At 51.2% G+C, this 18,965-nt stretch overlaps 2 protein-coding genes across 9 annotated transcripts in view; one reads left to right on the top strand and one right to left on the bottom strand.

Annotated features, from left to right (window-relative positions):
* The window catches only part of Rusc2 (RUN and SH3 domain containing 2), a 51,861-nt gene extending 49,496 nt beyond the window's left edge, over positions 1–2,365 (top strand). For all 5 annotated transcript variants that reach the window (XM_076564073.1, XM_076564074.1, XM_076564075.1 and 2 more), the window contains exons 9-12: positions 74–120; positions 525–1,344; positions 1,434–1,571; positions 1,653–2,365. In XM_076564073.1, the coding sequence (XP_076420188.1) occupies positions 74–120; positions 525–1,344; positions 1,434–1,571; positions 1,653–1,854 (1,207 nt within the window). In that variant the 3' untranslated portion in view covers positions 1,855–2,365. The remainder of the gene's footprint in view (positions 1–73; positions 121–524; positions 1,345–1,433; positions 1,572–1,652) is intronic.
* Cimip2b (ciliary microtubule inner protein 2B) lies at positions 2,299–18,284 on the bottom strand. 4 transcript variants are annotated; one of them, XM_006985991.4, is made up of 6 exons: positions 4,388–8,729; positions 3,566–3,789; positions 3,291–3,487; positions 3,077–3,128; positions 2,800–2,951; positions 2,299–2,549 (listed from the first exon to the last, which is right to left on the bottom strand). In XM_006985991.4, exons 1-6 carry the CDS (start codon positions 4,447–4,449, stop codon positions 2,325–2,327), a joined length of 912 nt encoding a protein of 303 aa, XP_006986053.1. In that variant the 5' UTR covers positions 4,450–8,729; the 3' UTR covers positions 2,299–2,324. The 4 variants fall into 4 exon arrangements, with proteins under 4 accessions (XP_006986053.1, XP_042126977.1, XP_006986054.1 ...); XM_042271043.2 differs by having other exon boundaries at positions 2,800–2,997; positions 3,300–3,487; positions 4,388–8,725; XM_006985992.4 differs by having other exon boundaries at positions 2,800–2,997; positions 4,388–8,722.
* Between the last annotated feature and the right edge of the window lie 681 nt (positions 18,285–18,965).

Below are 18,965 nucleotides of genomic sequence, written 5' to 3' on the forward strand. Positions count from 1 at the left end.
GTCCATGTCCTTCGTACCTCGTCGGCTGGCTGTGTCCACGCGAGACTTAACCCTTTCACCTCTCTTTCTACAGCATCCGGTCCCTGGAGTTCTGGTTTAATCACCTGTATAACCATGAAGGTAATGCCCACAGCCTGCGCTGGCTCACCAGCTCCGAACGGGAGATGGGGAGGAGGGAGACCGGGAGGGGGCCCACCCGGACTTTCATTCTCGGAGTTTGGGGCTCCTACTTGACTTAGAACCCTGGGGCAGCAGCAGACTTAGGCAGTCTCGGAGTCAGGGTGGCCATGAGCCCCAACAAGTCTCTCTGACTTGAGCGCTGCCACATCAGGTGACAGGATACGTGCACTGGCCACTGCAGCAGGCTCCGTGTGAGCTGAAGCAGAGCGCAGCCTGGCAGGGGCATGCAGCCTGGCAGGGGCATGCAGCCTGGCAGGGGCATGCATGCTGGCACGGGTTGCTTCTCCGTGTCCTTCGCAGGCCAGATTCCACTTGTGTGCGTGAATCTGCCCCTCTCTCTCCAGATATCATCCAGACCCACTACCAGCCCTGGGGCTTCCTGCGCGCCGCCCACACCGTGTGCCCCAGCCTCTTCGAGGAGCTGCTGCTGCTGCTTCAGCCCTTAGCTCTGCTGCCCTTCAGCCTTGACCCGCTCTTCCAGCACCGGCTGCTGCAGAGCGGGCAGCGGCAGCAGCAGCACAAGGAGCTGCTGCGCGTGTCCCAGGACCTGCTGCTGTCCGCGCACTCTACGTGGCAGCTGGCCAGGGCCCGAGGCCAGGAGGGCGCCAGAGACATGGACCGGGCGGCCCCTGGGGAGCGCGTGAAGGGCGTGGGTGCCTCCGAAGGTGGGGAAGAGGACGAGGAGGACGCCGCGGCCGAGGTGGCTGTGGTTGGGGGCAGCTCAGAGCACGGCAGGTGGACCCGAGGGGGTCAGGCGGGCTGGTGGTACCAGCTCATGCAGAGCTCCCAGGTCTACATCGACGGAGCTCCCGAGGGCTCCAGGTTCCCCCGCAGTAGCAGCGGCGGGAGTGAGAAAAAGAAAGGTGGAGGCCGCGGCTCGGGGCCTTCCCAGGCCCCACCGCCCCGGGAAGGCGTGGTGGAGGGGGCCGAGGCCTGCCCTGCCCCCGAGGAGGCCCTTGGCCAAGAAAGGGGCTGGCCTTTCTGGATGGGGAGCCCCCCTGACTCTGTGCTAGCTGAGCTGAGGCGCAGTCGAGAGAGGGAAGGGCCTGTGGCCCCACCCACGGAAAATGAAGAAGGGACCGCGGAGCCTTCGCCCGCGGGCATCAAGTGGGGACACCTCTTCGGTTCTCGGAAAGCTCCCCGGGAAGCTCGGCCCACAAACAGGTGAGGGCCACTGCTGGCATAGACGGTGGGGTGGCCACGCTGGACTAAGTGTGGACGCGGGCAGAGCAGACTCCCTCTCCTCCCCCTAGGCTGCCGTCGGACTGGCTGAGCCTGGACAGGTCTGTGTTCCAGCTCGTAGCGCAGACGATGGGGGCCCGTCGGGAGCCAGAGCCCAGGGAGAACCTGCAGGAGTCACACTCGGCAGCCCTGCCCGCCAAACCTCCGTGGTACGCCCAGGGGGGTGACGTACTGGGGAGCTGGCCCGGCGTTCTGGAGGCTTCCCTGACCTCCGTCTGTTGTCCCTCCAGCGAGGTGCAGGCGCTGTGCCACCATCTGGCTACAGGCCCTGGACAACTGAGCTTCCACAAAGGAGACATCCTGCGCGTACTGGGAGCAGCCGGAGGAGACTGGCTGCGCTGTAGCCGAGGCCCCGACTCTGGCTTGGTACCGCTGGCCTATGTGACACTGACCCCGACTCCAAGTTCACCACCTGGAAGCAGCCAAAACTGAGGCCTAGTGCATGCTGGTGGCCTCAGGGACCCTCATATTCCCCGAGACTCAGAGCCTGAGAGTCCTTCCCAAGCCCTTAGGCTTGGCCACAAAACGTAGACTGAGAGCTGGGGGCCACGTGTCCCAGTGCTGGCACCTGCTCCCCGTGCTCAGTATTAATTACTCCTCCTCAACTGTCCCAGCGACTCCGTCCAGACCGCCACCCGGGAGAGGACGGGAGGACGCAGTGCTGGGCTGCCAAGACGTTTCCTGGCCCATCTGGGCCAATACTTCCATGGGTGTAGACCAGTCTCTGGAGGGAGGTGGCCCAGAGGTCATTTGTGGGTTCACTAGGCTGAGTGACAATGAGGATGGATGACAGTATTGGGGCCAGAGTCCGAAGCCCCTCTGGCTGTAAATAGGCAGTGACCAGTTCCTGGTCAGAATGGGAGGAGGAGCCCAGGCTTCTGTTTATGTATTTATTTATTTATTTATTTATTACACCTATTAATAAAAAGGTGCTCAGCCTCCAGACCCTTTTCTTTGTGCCCTCCCCCTCCCCACCTCCCTTCCTCCCCAAAAGATGACTGGGGTAGGATGAAAAGGGAGAACTTGGGGTCCAGGTACTTAAGCCAAGAGCTGTTTCTGAGTGGTGCCGAGACCCAGAGCATCATGGGTGAGATGCCCAAATGTCCCGCCAAACTGGAACTTATACCCTGTGTGGCGAAGAGAGTCCTGTCATGTGTGGCCAGAGGCAGGAAAAATCCACTTAATTCCCAGCCACTTGCATAGACTCTCCAAACTGCCCTCTGAAATCTGCTCCCAACTCCCTCTGAGCTGCCTCGGTTTCCTCTCTAAAGCTAAATCACAGAATCTGACATCGTCCTTATCTGTTTTTTCCAATTCCCCAAACCACCCCACCTGCACGTACCTCCCAGTTCCCAGAGCCTCCCAGACACTTCTCACCTGGCACGTAGCCTCCATAGTGAGGGAGGAGACCCAGGTTCTGGAAGTTGGACCTGGGGGGTGGGGAGGCAGCTTTGGGATCCTTCTGCACCCTGCCCCGTGAGCATGTCTGCCCAAATTCCTGCAGGGCCTGGTTGGTAAGCACCGGGAAGCTGGAGCCAAAGAGGAAGCGGGCGCGGGGCACGTAGCCAGTGAAGCCTGGGGGTGGGGGAGATGCTGAGACAAGACATCCTGGAGCTCCCCGCCAGGCCTTCGGTCGTTACCCACGTCCTCTCACCTGACATGAAGAACTTCTGGGGATCTGTGTCATCCATGGAGTAGGGGGAAGCCTTGTGAGACATGTTAATGAAAGAAAAATAGGACTGTAAGTTCAGGCTCCCAGGAGACAGAGGTGGCAGCCAAGTCCCACGTCCTGTATGCACAGCCACATTCCCCATGGTGACCCCAGGCCGTACAAACTCCCACCCCACCACTAGCCTTCCCCATCTCACTTGGGCCACCTCCTGCTTCAGCTCTGGCTCCTCTGCCTCTGGCCCTTGGCCTTCTTCCTCCTCTTGTCTTCCCTCAGCCTCCTCTGACAATTCATGACTCTCCTGCGGCCCATGCCTTTGCGTAAAATCATCCATAGCTTCAGCCCAAACCTGGTTGCAATTCTTGGCAAAAATGAACTGTGCCTGTGGTATAAAACCTAGCAGAGAGGAAGTTGTATTAGTATCCGGGACACATTCTCTGGGAAGGGGACACCCGTTCAGGACTCCATACAGACCTGTATACCCAGGGATTATGCCGGAGCTGAGCCTTTCATGCCCACGCCTGGGAGGTAGCCTCCCCCTGGAAATTACAGGGGAGCGTGGAGACTGGATGGGAGGCAGAAGTGTACGGTGGGCAGGAGGCCAGGCTAGACCAGGAGAGCCTCGAAGTAGCTGACCGGTCACCTGCCCATAGGTCTGGCCCATGCTGAACCGAAGTAGTGGGCAGTGTCCAGTGTACCTGAAGCACAGGACTCGGCCTTAGCTCCAAGACTGACCCACACACCACCACCGTCCTGACACAGGCAGCCAGACCGTGCTCTTGGTGTATACATGGAGCAATTGTGTATTTCCCTCTGTGCGTGTTTCTCTTTAGACCAAACTCCTTTTGACCTTTGTACGCCCACCCCAGGCTGGGATCAGGCAGGTTAGTACCGATCCCCCATCACCCCCAGTTTTGGTCTGTGGGTCATTTTTGTTCCTTTGTTTTACCTCTACCTCCTGTTAAGAGACTGAACCTAGAGCCTTGTGCATGCCAGGGAAGCATTAAACCACTGAAACTGCTACTTCCCCGGCCCGGAGCAAGCATGTCGGAGCCCTCGGCCTGCGTTTCTGATCCTTCTGCACGGCTTTCACCCCGTTTCCATAGAGAAGACAACACAAAGCTTTGTTAGACCCAGCTATTCTAGCCTCTCGTCTCCCCCTTTCATACAACGCCACAGGTACCCCATTCCCAAACCAAGATGTCAGTCTGACCCAGTGTCTAAGTGAACCAACTCCTGTGTCCCCAGACCCGTTCCCCAAAGCAAGCAGGAGAGCGTTGTGGGAAGAAGTCTTACCCTGGGATATAGTGAGGGTTCTGAGGGTTGAGCCATGGGATGAAGGTGTTGACCACAGCCATGGGAACCCAAACAGTTCCTTCTGTTTCCTTCCAGTGGGAGCTCTGGGCTGTGTGTACTGTGTCCAGGGCTCTGGGGCCGGAGGAAGGGGCGGGGCCGAGGGTGGGGAAGGAAGGCAGGCGCTGGAGTGGAGATTGCCAGGGCAAAGCCAGCAGAGCTGGAGAGGAGCAGACCAATGCTAACCTGTCACGTGGGGCAAGGCCGAGGCGAATGCCGCCTCACTCCATCCCAAGGAAGCCTCTAGGCGGAGGTGAGGGGACCAGGAGACCCATAGGGCCATCTGGCTCTGTGTCAGAAGACTTCCTGCTTAAGGCCCTTCCTGGCTGAAGGGAGGTGGCTGTGGCGCCCTGTGAGGCTTGTGGAAAGAGCTGGGGTTTCTGTAGAAAAAGGCTTCAAGGAGAACTTGAGTCATCCAAAGGGGAGAGCGTGAGGGTGGGAGGGACTGGGGGGCGGGGTGGCCATGGGGGATCCTAGAGCTTCTAGCAGTATCATTAAAATGATTTGCATTAATAAAGGATTATTTCCTGGACACTGCTGTAACGTGAATCATCCACTCCATCAATGTGCTCTGCTCGGCTCAGCACCCTGCGGACGGCAGAGCGCACAGTGGGAGTCACAGGCCTTGGGGCAGGCCCGAGCCACTGTATGTACAACGCCGTGGCACTGTTTCCCTGTCCGCTCTGAAGCCCACGAGTGTACAGATGTTTATTTTTCCAGGGCTGGGCTAGACATCCATGCCCTGCCAGGAAAGCCCTCTACTGCTCACGTGGATGCCCCAGGGCACAGGTATCTTTTAATTCAGAAGAGTGTGAAGCCAGAATTGTGGCATATGGACAAGGACTGGGACATGAGGCCTGGCAAGCTTTGACTCCTGTCCTGAGGGCCTCAACCTCTTGGAGCAGGTACCTCAACTTCCTTTGGTCCCAAATTCTCCACATTACAGTGTGAAGGTTAAAATCCCTGAGCTTACTGAGGCTCTGAGGGTCTGTGACCTCAATGACCGACTTTATGGTGGTGGCGCACATCTTTAATCCCAGCACTCAGGTGGATCTCTGCGAGTTTGAGGCCAACCTGGTCCAGGAAAGTTCCAGGAAAGCTAGAGCTGTTATATAAAGAAACCCTGTCTCGGGGAAAACACACACACATACACACACACACACACACACACACACACACACACACACACACACACAAGAAAAGGAAAGAAAAAAGACTGACTTTCCTCTCATTGGCTCCCGATGCCTCAGCTTCCAGCACAAGAAGGTCAGTGAATGGTAACCCAGTGGATGTCGGGGAGGGGTGCTCTCACTCAAGGGGTCCAGGGAAGAAGGAGAAGCATGTGAGGATAAAAGGTAAGACCAGCAGACAAGTCAACTTTGCTTTAAAAAAAAAAAAGATAGCTCCTCTCCATCTGGCCCTCTGGACAAGATGGAGAGGAGCTATGGCAGCCAGGAAGGGTCCTGGGGGAAAGTCTTGGCTCCTCAGAAAGAGACACACAGGAGGAAGTGAAATGGCTTCCTGCCTCTAAACGGTCCTTGGTGTGATGCCGGAACACTTCAGCAGGCTTCTCGAACCCTTGAGAAAGCTGCTCGGACAAAGCCTCCGTGCATGGGGCTGGAACAGATGAAGCCGAGCAGAAAGGCCAAGTCTTTGATAGTAACACTGAGCAGCTGAACTGACTGACCAGCCTTTCTATTCCATTATTACACTTTCTTTTACCTAGAGTCAAAGCATCATTACCTAAAAACTTTGAAAACTAAACAGGTGTAGTGGGTAGCTGGTCCAGCTTTGACCTGGAAATACCACCCCCTTTAAGGCTTCCGTAACTGTCACGCCTACAAGGCGGAGCCGAGAGAGGACCCCTGAAGACCTGAGATCCGGATGGGCTCTCTTGGTTCCTGGATCCTGGACGCTGGAGGTAGACTGAGCAGAGTTCTCCAGAGAACACCTCTGGACTGTGCTACACCTTTCCCAGACCCTGTAACCTATCCCTTCACTTGTAAGTTACCCCACAAAATAAACCTCCCTTTTAACTACGTGGAGTGGTCTTAATATTTAAACCAATAAACAGGCTCAAAGCTAACTGTGGTGGCACATTCCTCTAACGCTAGCATTTGGGAAGCTGAGGAAGGAGGATTGCCTGCCTGGGATACATAGCAAGACCCTGTCTCAAAACAAACAACTGACTCGGATTTCAACTTCACTGGATATGAACCTTGGCCACATTCATTGCGCCTCAGTTTTCTCAGCTAACACAGGAATACAGATGTTACTACTCCATAGATAGCAAGTGGATGGCATGATACATCAGAGCACGCTGTCTGTTTTCTGCTCAGTTGCTAACTAAACAGCAACCCATCATACTTGAGAGGATGGGACAAGAAGAGTCAAGGACAGTCGCAGATGTAAGGGTTTAGGAGAAAGTATGAAACTAAGGTTAGAATTTGAAGCTGAGGATTATAACAAGGGTGTTATTTTCTCAGGGCGCGGGGAGACTGAAGACAGGCCCATGTAGCCTAGGCTAACCTAGAACTCACTATGTAGCTGAGAATGACCTTGAACTGCTGGTTATAGGCTTGGCCACAAACCTGCCTAGAGATATGATTTTTCTGTGTAGAGACTGCAGCACTTAGAATCAGGGCATGAGTTAAGTGAGACCACACGCTTAAGCCACGTGGCTCAGTGGCAGGTCACTTATCTAGTATGCCCAAGGCCCTGGGTCAGAACCCTAGCACTACAATTTTTTTAGAAAGAAGGAACAAACCACGTAAATTAAGAAACAGGTTAGGGGCTAGGGACGTAGCTCAGTTGGTAGAGCGCCTGCCTATACACTTTAGGCCCTGAATTAGTCCCCACGGTTACATAAACTACATGTGGTGCCACGCCCACCGTAGTCACAGCACTCGGGAGACGGAAGCAAGAGCATGGGCTGCCAAAGTCATCCTGAACTGTCCAGAGAATTTAGAGTGAGCCTGGGCTATACGAAAAACAAAACAGTAGAATTGCTTTGGATTTGTGTTATCTAGGTGAGAGTGTTCCAGCTCGTGCGACAGCCTTATTAGTCCATCTGTGTAGAGTATTCCTAAGCCCTTGAAGAGTGTGCTGACCAGGGAAAGGGTGAACTAGCTAAGGAGGAACTCTCATTGCCTCTGCCCCCCCTCCACCGGGTGTCACCACAGTGACACCCGCTCCTGGGAGCTGCCATACCCAGTGATCAGTGTTGGGTGTGGCATCCACCCACGAAATGAAGGTCCAGTTAGGAGAACAGCAACGGCAGCTCGCCCACTCCACACAGCCTCCTGGGTCAGAACTGTGTGCGGTCAGCTGTCTGTCCTCCCCTCCACCCTGGCCAGGAATTGCTCTTGAATTCCAGATGGCTCCCAGGGCAATCATTTGACTGGTAAGTTAACGTTGGGCAAGCATCCATCTCTATCTGGATGAGCAGGGTACAGGGGCTCACACCTGTAACCCCAATACTCTGGAGAGTAAGAAAGGACTACCAAGAGGCCAGAGCCAACCTGGGCTACAGAGTGAAACCATTACCAACCACCAAAAAAGAAAAAAAAAACAGTAAAAATAGAAAGGCATTAAGACCTTTGAAAGAATTCTACCAAAATTGCAGCAAGAAGTGAAAAGATTAAACCCCAAAAAGAACACATACAATATTTGTTAGTTAAAAAACAAAACACTATAGACACCAGGGCATAATTGCAGGAGTTAAGAGATAGAGACAAGAGAATCAGGAGTTTAAGATCATTCTTAACATCCTTAACTATGTAGCAAGTTCAAGGTCAGCCTAGGTGGGCTATTTGAAAAAAAAAATACTATAGATAAAATAAAACTGTTTTCAAAGAAAAGACAAAATGATAGCATAGATTCGGGTGCTTACCCCAGATGACATGAGACAAAATGGATGCGCTGCTGTCAAAATTCCAGTTTTTCTTTGGAAGAGGGTTTCCATAAATGCTTATTAAATACATTGTAATAAAACACGGGCCAATGATGAGAGTGTGTCATACTCCAAAAATGATATGATGCAACTCTGTCTGTTGTCCAAAGCGGAAGAAACTATCAGGATCAGCGGGATCATTGGTGCAGGTTTGTGATCCCAGCTACGCGGGAGGCTAAGTCAAAAAATCAGGCCAGCCTGGGCTATGCAGTCAGTTCAAGGTAAGCCTAGACTACACAACGAGACCCTGCCTCAAAATGAAATGTAAAAAGTGGCCTAGGGATACAGCTCAGGAGTAGAGCACTTGCTTGGCATGTATAAAACCCCAAGTTCATACCGAAGAAGGAGGAGGAGGAAGAAGAGAAGGAGGAGGAGGAGGAGGAGGAGGAGGAGGAGGAGGAGGAGGAGGAGGAGGAGGAGAAGAAGAAGAAGAAGAAGAAGAAGAAGAAGAAGAAGAAGAAGAAGAAGAAGAAGAAGAAGAAGAAGAAGAAGAAGAAGAAATTAACAGAAACAGTGATGTCTGGACATATCAGAGGAAAGATAATGGTACAATATCTGCCTGCTTTGCATTTATAACGTTCTTCAAATCCACAATAATCAATATTCACTGGCTATTTGTTTGACAGTTACAATGACATATATATTCAAATACCCATGGCTTATTTATATAGCATTAAAGTTAGAGGACACATTGAAGAACTTCCATATCCAGAATTATGGCCAGAAACAAAAATAGAATCAAATCCACAGAAACTCAGATAATTATCAACTGTTTCAGATATTTATCAGGGTTTCTCTGTGTATCCTTGGCCGCCTAGAACTCTCTCTATAGGCCAGGTTGGCCTTGAACTCAGAGATCCACCTGCCTCTGCCTCCTGATTGCTGGGATTAAAAGCGTGTGCTGCCATCACCACCACCACCCAGCAAGGCCCTGGATTTCAATTGTCAAAAAACTTCAACATCTTTTCAAAAACTTAAGCATACATGTCTCTGTCCTGAGAAGCCACCATTAGCCCTGTCTTAGGGTTACTATTGCTGTGATGAAACATCGTGACCAAAGCAATGTTGGTGGGAAGGGTTTATTTAGCTTACAGTTCCTGAAGCACAGTCCACTGAGGGAAACCAAGGCAGGAACTCACACAGGGCAGGAACCTGGAGGCAGGAGCTGATGCAGAGGCCATGGAGGAGTGCTGCTCACTGGCTTGCTCCCCATTGCTTGCTTAGCCTGCTTTCTTATAGAACCCAGGACCACCAGCCCAGGAATGGTACCATCTACAATGAGCTGTGCTCTCCCCATCAATTACTAATTAAGAAAATGCCCTACAGGCTTGCCCATAGCCCCATCCTCTGGAGGCATTTTCTTCACTAAGGGTCCCTCTTCTCAAATGACTCCAGCTTGTGTCAAGTTGACATGAAACTGTCCAGCACAAGCCTGGACATCCATGGATATATCCAGCATACAAGATACATCAGAGTTATTTTTACTGCTTACAAGGTTCTGTATTTACCCTTCAACAGTTTGACTATGATTGTAATTCCTAGAACATTCCCTAAGAAGTTACTAAATGGCATAGTACTATACTTATCTGTAAGTGCAGTGTTTAGTTAACATTCGAATATCACCTCATATATCATTGTTTAGAATATGCTTTCCCTATTTTGAACTTAATTGGATCACTGGAGTTTTGGCAGGCATGATGTGAACCAGAGACACCAAAAGCAGTTCACACAGACTTTTCTTGCCCCAAATATCTGGCAGAAACAACGTAACAGAGGAAGAATTTCTTTCATTCATGATTTCACAGAGCTGGTCCATCATGGCAGGGAGTGTATGGAGGAGCAGCCCACATCGGGTGGACAGCTCAGCCAGAGCAGAACGGCTAACAGGAGGGGCCAGAACAAGGCTGCCTACTGCTTCCTCCCCGGCCCCACCCTGCACACCACCTCCCAGTGGTGAACTCAGCTTTTGAATCTGTCAGTGGACTAAAGCACTGTTTGGAGAGGAGCCCTCGGGGTCTAACCTCTGGAAACACGCTCGCTCGCCGACACTTCCAGCTGTGGACTTCAGTGAGCTCTAGGTGTCTTTAAACACACTCAAGTTGGCAACCAAGAAAGCGCCTACAGAGATGCCTGTGTTCCTGTCCTTCCCTTCCGTCACCATGAGAACATGCCCAGGCTGGTCGAGGAGGGGATGGAGGGAGGAGGAAAGAGTGATACCTCTGACGACCTCAGAAAGCCAACCTCAGTGGACCACAGACTTGTGAGAGAAACTGTTGTCTTGTGGCACTGTTTGGGGGGAGGGGTTGTTTTGATTGGTTTAGTTTTTTGTTTAGTTTAGTTTATTATTTAGCGTTAAGTGAGTGTATTGCCTGCATGTATGTCTGTCTGTCTGTGTACCACATGCATGCCTGGTTCCTGAGGAGGTGGTTGACCTCCATGTGGTTGCTAGGAATTGAACCCAGGTCCTTTGCAAGAACAGTAAGTGCTCTTAATCACTAAGCCAACTCTCCAGCCCCCTGGTTTAGTTTTTGAAACAGAGTCTCATATAAGCCAAGCTGGCCTCCAGCTCACTATGTGGCTGAGGCTGGCCTTGAACTTCTGATCTGCCTGCCTCTGCCTCCCAAGTAATTATAATTACAGATATGTACCACTATGCCTGGCTAATCACTGAGATTTGATATAGCCTGTCTCACACGGCACTCTTGTGGTAATAGGTAACTGATATAAATTACTATCCAAAACACCCTTATAGTAAACATTACACTTAAATGTTAAAAGCGTTCCTTCAAAGATCAAGGACCAGCAAGATTTCTCAGCAGGAAAAAGTGCTTGCCTTCAAGCCTAAAGGCTTGAATTTGATCCCTGGCGCCTACATGGCAGGAGAGAATCTACTCTGCCCCTACAAGTTGTCCTCTGGCCTCCAAATGCACACCACGACATGAATGTATACACACACACAAATAAATATACAAACACAAACTTAACTTAAAAACTAATGATCAGGGCCCAGTGTGGTGGTACATGAATTTAGTCCCAGCACTTGGGAAGCAGTGTAAGGGAGACCTCTGTGAGTGTGAGGCCAGCCTGGTCTACAGAGTGACTTCCAGGACAGCCAGGGCTATATAGACAAACCCTGTCTCAATAGATAGATAGATAGATAGATAGATAGATAGATAGATAGATAGATAGATAGATAGATAGATAGATAGATGATAGATAGATAGAGCCAGGTGGTGGTGGCGCATGCCTTTAATCCCAGCACTCAGGAGTCAGAGCCAGGAGGATCTCTGTGAGTTCAAGGCCACCCTAGTTTACAGAGCAAGATCCAGGACAGGCACCAAAACTACACAGAGAAACCCTGTCTCAAAAAACAAAAACAAAAAAAAGGGAAAAATAGATGGATGGATGGATGGATGGATGGATGGATGGATGGATTAAAAAAATAAGGATCTAAACCTATCATCCCCATCACTCAGGAAACTAACACAGGAAGCTTGCCATGAGTTTGACACCAGCCTGGGCTATAGAGTGAGACGTCTTTAAAAAGAAAAAAGTCAGGAACAAGGTAAGACTGTCTACTGTCCACTGTCTACTACCATTTCACGCTATTTCACACTTTATATTGGAGATCTTAGAGATGAGGTATGACTGTCCACTGTCCACTACCAAGACTTCACACTTTATATTGGAGATCTTAGCCAAGAAATTAGAAATCAAACGTGTAAATGTTATTAGAGTTATATAGAGAGTTATATAACAAGGAAATATACAAGGAAAACAATCAGACTTAATGTTTTAAAAAGAATTTTCTAGGTTTGCAGATGTAGTTCTGGTGAGAACTTGCCTGGCCCTGGGTTGAATTCCCAGAAGTGAAAACAAACACACACACAAACAAAATCCTCTTTGTAGAGCAGTGGTTCTCAACCTGTGGGTCACAACCCCGTTGGGGGGCTGAACAACCATTTCACGGGGTCGTTTAAGACCATTGGAAAACAGATATTTGCATTACAATTCACAAGAGTAGCAAAATTACAGTTGTGAAGTAGCAATGAAAATAAATTTATGGTTGGGGTCAGCACAGCATGAGGATTGTTGTATTAAAGGGTCCAGCGTTAGGAAGGTTGAGAACCACTGTTGTAGAGAATAAGGTTACAGAAGGGCAAAGGCATTAATTAACGTGGAGACCTAAAAAGGCTGCTTCAAGAGAGCTGCATGGACACTGCGTCAGAGGTGGCAGTCATCACGCTGCAGACACATTCCAGAGGTGCCTGGAGACATATCCATGCCTGTGAGGCCGGCCCTTTACTACTGAGCCTTCTCCCGCCCTACAGTAAGATTTTAAACTGTCTTATCTAACACTGCTTTCCTATCATATTACAGACAGATCTGATATAACAGAGTGCTAAGACCCAGTGATCTAGGTGAAAGATACACAGGTGTCCCGTGTACATTGTCATAATAAAGATGCTGGGAGAGGCTGTTTTGAAAGGGGCAGCCATTGACTATATTCAGTTACCTGTTATTCCCAATGTCAAATAACCATCTATTCCTAGTACTCATCTTTGGGTATAAGTGCTATTCCCTTTTCAACAAAGGAAAAATCACTGTGAAAACAGTTGACCCAGTTCTCATCTAGATATGTACAAAATAAACACTTTCTAAGATAAAACATGTCTTATAAAATAGCAAGAAGCTGGGAGTGGCGATGTGCACCTCTAATCCCAGCACAAAGGAGGTAACCAGGAGGAGCAAGAGTTCAAGGTTAACTCTGGAAATCAATATGGCAGTGTCTCAGAAATTGATCTACCTCAAGACCCAGCGATACCACTCTTGGTCATATACCCAAAGGACATCCTGCCACAAGGACACTTACTCAACACTGTTCATAGTGGCTTTATTCATAATACCCAGAAACTGGAAACAACCTAGATGTCCCTCAACCGAAGAATGGATAGAGAAAATGTGGTACATCTACACAATGGAGTATTACTCAGTTGTTAAAAACAGTAACATCATGAAATTTGCAGGGTAATGGATGGAACTAGAAAAAAATCATCCCCATTGAGGTAACCCAGACCCAGAATGACAAACAGGGTATGTACTCACTTATAAGCAAATGTTAGCTGTAAAGTAAAAAATAATCATGTTACAATCCACTGACCCAGAGAGGCTAAGTAATGAGGACTTACGGGGAACACAAGGCTCTCCTTGGGAAGAGGAAATAGAGTAGATTTTGAGGGTGGACTGGGGTGGTTGGGGAACACCGAGCCTGAACCAGCCATCTTCTGTAACCAGGCAATGCCTCCAGGAGGGATTAGGACACCAACCCAACCACAAAACCTTCAACCTACCCTTTGCCCTGCCTGCAGAGTTTTCTGGGACTGGAGCCTAGCAGAATCATCATCAAAGAGACCAGAGAGACTTTCATCCAGCAACTGATGGGAGCAGGTGCAGAGTCCCACAGCCAAACATTAGCCGGAGCTCGGGGAGTCCTGTGTAGGAGGGGGAGGAAGGATCGGAGGAACCAGAGGGGTCAGGGACACCATGAGAACACAGCCCACAGAATCAACCGATCGAGGCTCTGGGGGCTCACAGAGCTCAGGGAGCCTGTAGGGGTCTGACCTAGGTCCTCTGCATCTGTTACTGCTGAGTAGCTTGGTGTTCTTGTGGGATTCCCAACAGTGGGAGTAGGGGCTGTCTGTGACTCTTGCCTGCTTTGGGACCCTTTTCCTCCTACTGGGTTGCCTCAACCAGCCTTGATGTGGTGGCATGTGCCTGGTCTTACTGTAGCATGTTGTGCGGCATCTTGTTGATGTCCCTGGGAGGCCTGCCCTTTTCTGGGGGGAGACAGAAGGGGGACTGGATCTGGGGGGTGGGGGAGGGACAGAAAGCTGCAGTCAGGATGGAAGAATTAAAAAAAAGAGTTCAAAGCTAGCCTGGGCTATAAGGGACCACGTCATTTTAAAAAGGAGAGAAGGGGCAGGAAGGGAGGGATGAGGTAGGGAGAGGGGGAGGGGGAAGAGGAAGGAAGGAGATAGAAAGATGGAGAGTTATCGTAGTCTCTTCTTTCTGCCATAGACTATGACAGACTGTGTGGGAGACTGTGGGAGGCCAGCTCCCACCTTTTCTGGGGTCCTGAGGAGAAGAGAGGGATAAGAAAATATTAGATAGAAAGAGAGACTTGGAAGACAAGAAGAAAGACAGAAATACAGGATAGCTTTGGGAGGGCCTGGGTCAATACCCAGTAGCTTCAAAAGTTTATTCAAAAGGCTTTTTATAACATGCCAAGGGGAGAGGCAAGAGACCTCCCCTTTCAAGATCAAAGCACACCATACAGCCAAGTGTAGACCCTTCCAAACACCTGGTAACCACGCCTGTGGTCAAATCATTCCCTTATGCAGCCCTGCTGGGTAAAGCAAGCTCAGGTTCTCTGACCCTGAGTAATTTGGGCCTTCACAAGACTACACAATTTATCAACAACAAAAGACATTGATTTAACTCATGAAGGGCAGGAATTCCAAGAACACGGTATTGGCATCAGGCAAGGGACATCACACTGCACTATATATAACATGCCGGAAAGCGGGAATGCAGGAAACGAGACAGAGAAACTCATGATGGATCCGTCCTTTTGTGGAGAACCCAGTCCTCAGATGATGCCATCAGGACATTCACAAGGGTTGTACCCCCAAGAGCTAGCCATCCCTATCATCTCCCAAGTATCTGTCCTTCCTCTCAATAGCAGTTTAAGTGGCAATTAAAATCTCACATGTGTGTCAAAGGTGACATCCACACCATAGCATGGCTCATGTCAAAAGAATCTGGGGCCACTTGGGAGGCAGAGCCAGGCAGATCTCTGTGAGTTTGAGACCAGCCTGGTCTACAGAACAAGATCCAGGACAGGCACAAGAAAAAAAAAGAACCTAGGTACCAACTTGGGGAGGTTCCCAGTGACCAAAACAAAAGAGATGATCCAAGCATCGAAACTTGCTTCAGCTGCCAACACCTGAGCGCTTGACATGTGTTCAATTATGAGCTCATGGTGCTGCGCACAAGAATCTTCACTGGCTCCCTTGGAAGAGGCTGGGACAGCAACACTAAGGAAACATTTACCCAGCTTTTCCTAAGAATTGGATCTCTGGGTAACAAATAGTTAACACGGAAACTGTTAGTTTTTTGGTCCCAGTGTCAAGTCCTAAGAAACCCCATCTCTAGGAGTTATTCCGGCTGTGGGTTTCAGTGGCTGCGGTTGATCTGGTGAGAGAGGACACCCATGCTGTGAACTTTCCCCATCGCACTGAGACCCCAGACGATGGACGGTGCCGCTCACATTCTAGGTGTCTTTCCCCCATGGTCCTCTCTGGAAACGCCCTCACAGACACACCCTGAGGAGTGCTTTAATAACACAGCTGCTCCTCAACTCAATGAAGTTGATAAAATTAACTAGTAGAGAAAAGGGGGATTCCCCCACCCCCGGTACGGAAAATTGGAACCCAGGGCCTCAAGCATGCCAGGAATGAACTCTGCGACCCAGCCATATATATCCAGCTTGAAAAGTTTCCTTTTTTTTTTTTTTTTTTTTTTTTTGAGGCAGTATCTCAATATACAGCCTAGGTTAATCCCAAATTCAAAATCCCCCTGCCTCTGTGTCCTGAGTGCTGGTGTTCTATGTGCACCACTATGCTCCAATTCTTGTAGCTTTTTAATAAAATAATAATAATGATGATGGTAATAATAGTAATAATAATAATAAGTGCCTGGAGAGATGGCTCAACAGTTGCAAGCACTGGCTGCTCTTCCAGAGGACCAGGGTTCGATTCCCAGCACCCACATGGAGGGTTACAACTATCTGTAGCCCCCGTTCCAGGGAATCCAATGCCCTCTTCTGGCCTCCTTGGGTACCAGGCATGGACACTGGGCACTGATATGCATGCAGGTAAAAAACCATAAAAATTGTTCACTGATAATGGGAAAAGATGGAGAGCAGACAAGAGATTTAAAAAGATTAAAAGCTATTTCAGGAGCAAAGTGAGGAGCTCATTTGGATTTTGATTAAAATAGACAACTTTGAAAATCCAATGTAAAGAAACAAACGAACAACTAGATACTTGATATTAAGAAATTACTGTTTGGTTTGATGTTTAAAATAAGTTCTTACTATGTGGCCTAGACTGGCCTCAAACTCGTGATCCTCCTGCCTCAACCTCCTGACTATTGGAATAATAGGTGTTCATCCGACTTAATTTATTTTTTATTATTGTGTGTATTATGATGCGAGAGGGCACACATGTCGAGATACATGTGCGGTTGAGTCTCTCCCTCCACTTTGCATGCACTCCAGGCATCAAGCTCGGGTCTCCAAGTCTTTTGAAGCAAACACTACCTGCAGGGCCATCTTGCCTGCCCTATTCTTAGTTTTTAAAGACACGACAATGACATTATGATTTTGTTTTAATGAAGCACCCTTATCTTTATCGGCAATATACTGAAATATTTATTGATCAAATAATGCCATAGATATGTACCAAATAACTGGGGGAGGGGGGTCAGACATGTGGATAAAGGAAGATTGGCCATGAATTACCTCCAGGAGAGTCACAGGCACAGAAAGTATCTGAAAGCAGGTAGTTCACATGTGAGAAAGAAGGTAGTATGTGCGTGCGTGCGTGCGTGCGTGCGTGCGTGCGTGCATACCTCCCACCCACATCTTCATCAACTTTTAAAGACCGGTGACATCACCCCGTAAACTAGAAACTTAGCGGTGAACTGGCCGCAGCAGGTCCCCCATGGGGGTTCCTACCTCCCAAGCTAGTTAACATTTCCTCCTCTCTTTTATTAGTCCTACTTCAGTCTCTCATCCCAGCAGAAGGAACCTCCACAAGGCCTTCTTCCGGAGCCTTCTCCCTCACTACAACCAGCACAGCGCTCTTCCTAAAAGCAGGCTCTTCTGCCTGAAATTACCGTCACCATCATTAATCCTCAAAGAATGAATGAAGGGCCAGAAACCAGTGTCGGTTAGGCTTACCACGCAGAGGTTAATTATTCTATAGGCGCACATTCCGAGCGTCTCTAGACCCTGCACAAAACTACAGAAAACAAATTCCCTCCCGGCATGGTAACACACACTTGTAATCCCAGTACAGGAGTCTCACGAGTTCAAAGCCACCCTGTTTCAATCTCTACCCAAAAGATTACAAACAGTTCTTCAGTTAACTCTCATTTAATGTGGAGAGACCAAAGTCCCTGGAAAAACGAACACGCACTGGCCGACTCCATCGTCTCTGGCACGACTGCACGTGACTCTCGCTCTTCCCTCTCCAAACCTGCCCGATTCCTTCCCTTATACGGTGCACTCCCTCCGAGACCGCCTTGCACCCTCCCAGCCGCTCCCGCCCCGCTCCACTCCGCCGCGAGGTGGCAGCAGGGCTCGCGGATGCCAGGAGGCCTCCGTCCGCGGGGACCCGGCGGCGTCGCGCAGCCCCGGCGATGATTGGCTCTTGCGCGACGACCTTGAGGGGGAGGAGCCGGCGGCAGAGCCGGAAACGTCGGGGAGAGCGAGAGCCACGTCCCGAGCCCGGGCGTGCGCACTCAGAGGGGGCCAACCGCTGTCGAGGCCTGTGCACCTCGTCCTCTGGCCGGAGGGGGCAGACGCGCGTCTACGCGACGCGGGGCGCAACCTGCTGCAAGGGTCACCCCGCCGCGGGCCGGGCGAGAGCGAGGGGAGGAGTCACCTTGAGAGGCGGGGTCACAATGACCAGCCGAGTCACTCCGGGAGGCCTCCCTCCGCGAAGGGAGCACAAAGCGCAGGGGGCGCAGCCCTGAGGGGCCCCGGGCACACACCGATGTGGCAGTGTCACCCCCAGGAAAGGTCCCCCTAAAGGAGAGCGGGCTGCGGGGGGCGGCGGCCTCCAAGGGGGCGGGGTCTGGCCGAGGGGGTGGGCTCCGGCGGAGGGCGGGGCTTCCCCGCAGGTGGAGGCTTCTCTTAAAAAGAGGGTCATTAGGACAAAGAAGTAGGAGGGCGGCCACCGGGCGGAGCCCCCGAACCCCAACTTTACTTGGGGGACTCGGGATGGAGTGAGGAGGGGTCCGGGCAGGGCAGGGATGCGGCCGGAGGCTCGCTCCAGCCCCGGGTACCACGGCCGCCCGAGAAGACAGGTGTTAGCGAGCCGGGAGCTTGAGGGCGTCGGAGTCCAAAGCCCCTAGAAATGGGCAGTCGGGGTGGGGCGCGGACCAGGCAGGCAGCGGGGTCGATCCGTGCAGCCCAGGGCGCGGGCGGCTTGGCGCCCGCCGCCCACCCTTAAGTCCCCCCCGTTATTCACGGCCCGGCCTACGCGCGGGTGCGTACCTGAGGGGGCGTGGCCGGCCCGCAGCCCGGGCTCCAAGGAGTTAACCGCAGGCCGGGCCGAGCCCCGCCCCGGGCAGGCCGCGCAGCCTGAGCCCGGCGGCGAAGCGGAGCAGCAGCCGCCCGCCCGCCTCCGCCCGCGGGGAGCCCGCCCGCCGGCGCCCCGGAGCGCCGCCGCCGCCGCCGCTGCCGCCGCCGCCCGGCCCAGGCCCAGGCCCAGGCCCAGG

The sequence above is a fragment of the Peromyscus maniculatus genome, chromosome 2 (genome assembly GCF_049852395.1).
Source record: "Peromyscus maniculatus bairdii isolate BWxNUB_F1_BW_parent chromosome 2, HU_Pman_BW_mat_3.1, whole genome shotgun sequence".
Classification (NCBI taxonomy): Eukaryota; Metazoa; Chordata; class Mammalia; order Rodentia; family Cricetidae; genus Peromyscus; species Peromyscus maniculatus.